A 6,092-nucleotide genomic window follows, 5' to 3' on the forward strand; every position below is an offset into this window, starting at 1 on the left:
ATTTTTTTACTGTGAAATAAGATTTCGTAGGTGTATTCTTAGAATTCGCAAGTCACACCTAATATATTCCAAAATTCTTATGAGATGTTTTTAACTTAAATATTGAACTCACGTATGTAACTTACAAAATTGCTATTATTAGACATTACAAATAAAAATAAAATTATATTTAGTGGCACAAAAGTTTTAGTGTCATATTTAGTTTTGTGCCCCTATATTAGGTTTTTAGTGGGACATTTCTTTATATGCCAGTGTTTGATATTGAAAATTCTAATTTACTTTCCGCGCTCTTATTTGCTTCTAATTTTCATTACCCGCTCGTTATTCCCCCCAACATTAAAAGCTTTACACCGACCCTTTGCTCTCCTAGGTCAAAACTCAAAACATATTTGAAATATCGGATCCCCTAAATCAAAATCCCTTCCAATTTGCAAACCCTTGTCGCTCGTATGCGTTGCAGGTTAAATCTCAGATTGAAGTTCATTGCAGATTTAATCCATCTCGGTATCTCTCCGTCGATTGAAGATCTCTATATCTCATCATCTATTTCATCTTGTTCTCTGACCCCCGAAAAGTATGATTACCGAATCTAATTTGACTACCTGGTTTCTTTGTTTGTTGCTTTTCTTTTTGTGGTTCCCGATCCTATTGTATTCCCACAATTATAAGTAATTGGCTAACATATTTTGATTCTTCTTTTTGAGGTTCTGGCGTCTTCTACTTTTCTCCCCCAAATTGAACTATATCTCAACAGGTGGATTCATTGTTGCAAAAGGTATGCTTCCTAGTTATTGGCTTTTGTACCTGATTTACATATTTTAGATGTGAAAATTTGTTAGTCGGTTGATAAATTGTTGTGGTTCAGAAGTTTTTGGCATTTCTTTTTCAATATTATTGGAACATCTTTCATGTTTAGAGACGCACATCAAGTGCTCGGCGAAATTCCTGAAACAAACACCACTTCTTTTTCATTAAGTTAGCCTTTGTTTAGTGTCTCTGTAGCTTATTTTTCATTAATAGTAACTCAAAATCAGTAGCTCTAGCTTTTTGCAATTCCCATAAGGTTGAGGCTGGTTCACAAAGTGTAATGAGAACACTTGTTTAAACATATTTTTCCACTACAAACATAAACAAACCTCCAAATTTGACACATTAAATAAATAGGTGCAAGCTAATAGATAAGGTAATTGCAATCTTTACCAAAAAATACAAGTACAATCTATATATTTACATAATGATTCAAGTGTTGCCATTTAGAAAAATCTTATTGGTGTTAATCGGTTTAACCGAAAACAATTGAACGAACCAGTTAAGTTTATACGGTTTTAGGTTGACCGAATAAGACACCCGAAAACCAAATAACCCGAACCAATTAATCATTTTTTATTCGGTTTCGGTTTGTTTCCGCACCCCTAAATAAGTTGCTATAATCAGCTCTTTTTTATTTATATATCTTATTTCTAAGATGGCTAACATTTTTTTTCCATTATGTGAAACAGAGGATGGACCAAAAAATTTGAAGACATTTCAACATTCTAAACCTTTAATATGTTTTGTTAAAATCATAGGTAACACTTATGTGCATTTTGTTTAATTTCTTAACTTTATGTCTTTTTTATACGAGTTGGTATTTTCCATTTTCATGTTCAGGTTGATTGGATGATATTTTAATACACAAATTAGTCTATGCCTTGACTATATGTTTCAATATATATATATATATATATATATATATATATATATATATATATATAATTCAACCATGCTTCAGGGAGTTGTCAAAATTTGTTTCAAAGTAGGCTAAGGAAGGGAAGGTAGGCATTTTTTTAAAATTTTTCATGTCTTGTTTCTATATCATGTAAATATATAAACATGTTTTTATATAATGTATTATGGTTATATGATAGGTAATTGTTCAGAAGTTGGATAAATAAGAAGAGCAATTATACAAAGTTCGAGGTCAATGAAGCTTCGTGTTTCTTCTCCAACAATTACAATTATCTAGTTCAATATTATTATGGTTTAAGTACTTGCACCACATTTTTAATTATTAAACTTTTGAGAGGATGTTTTTATTTTAAATATATTGAAAATATTGTTGTTAGACAAGTTCAAATTGACTTAATGATATTGTGTTTCCATTTAATATCTTAATTGTCTTATTATTATTTTATAATATCTTTAAATTAAATAAAAAATCAGATCTAACTTGTTAAAATATTTTTTTTGTGTTACAAAATATGTCATTAAATGCATAAAAATAATATTTATTTTAGCAGTTAAATAGTGGCATAAAAATAATGTCACTAAAAACCTACGACTTTTTTAGTGGCATAATGAAAAGTGCCACTAAAACCCAATAAGACTGCAGCGACACAATCAAAAAGTGTCACTAAAGGTCTTTAGTGGGAGTGTTTTTAGTGACAGTTTTTTTTGTGTGTCGCTGATTGTCCAGGGGGCTTTTAGTGACATTTTTTTGGTTTTTAGTGGCACTTTTTTTGTGCCACTAATTGTTATTTTATTTGTAGTGAGAAAACCTTTAACTTTTATTTAAAATTTGGAAGAAACTCAATTAGATTGCATGTCTTTTTCTCTAAAGCACAAATAGTATTTATCTAAAAATAATATTATTCATAAGATAAACAAATATGTTTAGACATTACACCTAAACTTTTAATACACATCGTGTACTTTCTTTTTTTATGTGTGGTAGTTAAAAATAACGTGTAACCAATATCTAATCTTTAATCTTTAATATATATTAAAACAGAAACTTTATGACATTATCTTAAATAATCAGGACTTTTGATTCTATTTCATCTCGATATTTTCCACCTTTGGATATTTTGCTGACATCACTCTTCATTGCATTTAATTCCAATAATCTTTAATATCTTCCAATCAACTACATTTTTGAAATAGAATGTATTTAATTCCAATAAAAACCTTCTAATTTTAAAACAAAATTTTCCGTCATTTATTTTTTAAATCTAATCTCATATACAAGAAATGTTAATTGCGTATTTAAATTGAATTTCTTCCATAGATCTTTGATCTTAGAAAATTTCGAGTGTTGGAATTTTAAAAATTTAGGATTTTGCGTTAACTGAATTTCTCTTCCACTTTAGCTTTTATTATCTTGCGAAATACAGAGATTGAAACTTGAAAATCAAATTCATTTCTTCGTTTTCTTATATATGGAATTGAAAAGGAAGTTGACTTAAATTATCATGGGTAATCTAAACTTCTCACAGTAACATTTTTGTACAATGTAATTGTTATCTTTTTGGTTGAACAAGTCACTTGATGATTTGCAGAATATGGACAAAGTAGATGATACATTAGTTTTTGCAGGCATGATTCATTTTGCTTTTCTTGAAGACATTCATCAAAAGTTTGTTAGGACTTATGGTCGAGCAGTATTATCAGCCCAGGCTTATGGCATGAATGATGAATTTTCAAGGGTTCTTCACCAACAAATATAGTATTACTCATATGATCCTAATGCAGATAGGATAAACCGTATAAAATGTGAAATGAGCTAGGTTAGCAGCTTCTTCTTTTTCTTCTTCTACAATTTAAATCATACATTTTTAATCATTTCTGCATATATTCAGATCCCCCATTAACCAATTATTCTAAAACATTTAAGTTTTTATAGTAATAAGGTCCTATAAACCAGAAATTATCAATTAATTTGAAATACTGAATCAATATAATTGATATCTTTCTTTTTTCTAGCTAAATATCTAAAAATCTCCTATATCATAGAATCCCTGTTTTTTTTTTTTTTTTTTTTTTTTTTTTTTTTTTTTTTTTTTTTTGAAATAATGGTTTACTTATTGAACAACACCTATATATACGATTACATTGAAGTTGTTATTCTCATGATTTTGGATGAGGCATGTAAGCATAATCTTAGTAACCAAATATCTTGGTGTATATATATTTAGGATTTTTGACATGCTTGCAAATTAAGCTTTTATGTCCTGTAATTAAGGCTACATATTTGCCTTTTTTGTGTGTTTTTCCTTTTTTTACCCTTGTAGAGCTTATGTATAAAAAGCGGTCTATATTAACTAAAGGAAGGAGAGTTGGGGTTTTTCTTCACTTTTCTTTTCATCTCTTTCACATGCATTCTTGTTCTTTTTCTTTCTTCCCTGTATAGTCTTTTACGGTATCAGAGCTTTATCATGGAATCTGAATCAACCATGACTAACGATTTCGGTTCAACAGCAATGACTAATTCTCATTCTCTTCCTATTTTCTACAACCCTAATGCAATCATGGCTCACACCCATCTAACCAAAGAAAACTATGTAATGTAACATCCATAAAATTCACGCCTTCGCCTTCTCGCGATCATCTGAAGTACCTTAAACAAAATCCAAAATTGTAGGCGTGAAGATTAGTGAGTTTCCCAAAAATACCGTCATACAATGATAATCATATCATATCATAGAAAATAAACAACATGCATATTGAGCCATCAGCCTGACTGGACTGCCTCGTAGGGCCATCAGCCGATCTCGACCGCTCTCCGAGCCATTGGCACGTCTGGACCGCCTCGCAGACCTTCAGCCTATCCGGACCGCTCGTCGGGCCTCCGATCTGACTAGTACGTCCTTACCAGGTCTGTAGTTTATCCTGACCGCCCTGGGTATGTTGGCCTTCAGCACAAAGCAAGTCCGCCTCAACCCATCCTCAATCACACAATCAACACATAATATCAAATGCTAGCATATACAAACAGTCGAACCAATCTAAGAAATCACTAATCATAGTATCATCCTATATACCAGGATATTGACCTAACAGGTCACTAACATAACATCATCCTATATACCAGGATACCAACCTAACATGTTACTAAGCATATCATCATGCAATAAACCCGGATACAAATCCGAAAAGGGTCGACATTGGTTCCTTCGACCACAATGTCAATCAGAACTGAAATATCAAACTCCCAAAACACGAATCCAAACACCAACACCTACAACCACCAATAATCCACTTCCATAAATACCCAAATTACCAAAATACCCCCAGAAGTCAAACTGGACAACGCTTGGTCAAAGTTAAAGTCAGCGGTCAAGGTCAACAGTCCATGTTGACCCAACTCGTCGAGTACAGCCACTAACTCGTCGAGTTCATTCATAACTCAAGAATAATGAAAACCCTGGTTAACTCGCCAAGTTTCCATACAACTCGTTGAGTTCATGCAGTGTCCAAAATGTCAGGAAAACCCTAACCAACTTGTCGAGTCATCTCACTGACTCGTTGAGTCCATGCATAACCAAAAACGGGCCATCTTCATCCGACTCGTCGAGTTGACCATGCAACTCGTCGAGTCCCTTCAGTCCTTTTCTTATTCAGACGCTCTTAAGCAAAACCAAGGCTCCAAATTGTAGATCTAGACTCCTAGGGCATGGTTACCACGTAAAGTTGCAAACTTTACATGTATGCAAGGCCTTAAATGCCAAAACCAAGCTAAAGAAAGAGGTTTAAGCCAAAGAGAAGGGCCAAAGCTTGATAAATTCGATAACTTTATGGCTATGAGGAGTTAGAAGAGTCTAGATTTGAAGTTACAACTTCAAATCATGCCCAATACCAGAAATGACCTACAAATATGCTAAGAATGGCCTTAAACCCTTGAATAAAGAGATCTAACACTAGAATGATCAAGGTAACAACTTGTTACCTTCAAATTAAAGCCAAGACAGAGTAGGTACTAGATCTACAAGCTTTTCCTTGATCCAAGCTCTTGAGTCTTCAAGCTTCTTCCACTAAAACCACATTCCAAGCTTTTAAACACACACACAATGAGGAGTAATACACGATTAGGGTTTTCTGAGGTTGAGGGGGACGATAAGAGAGGCAGAGGGTGTCTAATGAGCCTTTAAATAGGGTGAAAAACCCTGGAAATTAGGGTTTCACATTCCAACTCCAACTCGTCGAGTTGGGTCCTCCAACACGTCGAGTAGATTCTAGAATCCATGTGGCTTTAACCTTCTTTACATGAGTTGGGGCATCCAACTCATTGAGTAGGTCTAAAAACATAAATATAAAGCTTTAAAATTTATACCTGG

General features: G+C 32.8%; 1 protein-coding gene across 2 annotated transcripts; it reads left to right on the forward strand.

The window, feature by feature from the left end:
* The first annotated feature begins 266 nt into the window (after positions 1-266).
* Positions 267-2,148, forward strand: LOC111891806 (uncharacterized). 2 transcript variants are annotated; one of them, XM_023887859.3, is made up of 5 exons: positions 267-574; positions 705-775; positions 1,500-1,568; positions 1,772-1,814; positions 1,908-2,148. In XM_023887859.3, the coding sequence occupies exons 1-5, from the start codon at positions 450-452 to the stop codon at positions 1,909-1,911; spliced, it is 312 nt and encodes a 103-aa protein (XP_023743627.1). In that variant the 5' UTR covers positions 267-449; the 3' UTR covers positions 1,912-2,148. The 2 variants fall into 2 exon arrangements, 1 of the variants encoding a protein (XP_023743627.1); XR_002850327.3 differs by having other exon boundaries at positions 271-574; positions 1,651-1,814.
* The last annotated feature ends 3,944 nt before the right edge of the window (positions 2,149-6,092 follow it).

Source organism: Lactuca sativa, chromosome 8 (assembly GCF_002870075.4).
Source record: "Lactuca sativa cultivar Salinas chromosome 8, Lsat_Salinas_v11, whole genome shotgun sequence".
In the NCBI taxonomy this organism is placed as follows: domain Eukaryota; kingdom Viridiplantae; phylum Streptophyta; class Magnoliopsida; order Asterales; family Asteraceae; genus Lactuca; species Lactuca sativa.

Excerpts from the sequence above, each read along its gene's own strand:
- LOC111891806 (XM_023887859.3), top strand. The coding sequence starts at position 450 with ATGCGTTGCAGGTTAAATCTCAGATTGAAGTTCATTGCAGATTTAATC. Across the intron at positions 575-704 it reads TGTTCTCTGACCCCCGAAAA|GTTCTGGCGTCTTCTACTTT; the intron begins GTATGATTACCG and ends CTTCTTTTTGAG. Across the intron at positions 776-1,499 it reads TGGATTCATTGTTGCAAAAG|AGGATGGACCAAAAAATTTG; the intron begins GTATGCTTCCTA and ends TATGTGAAACAG.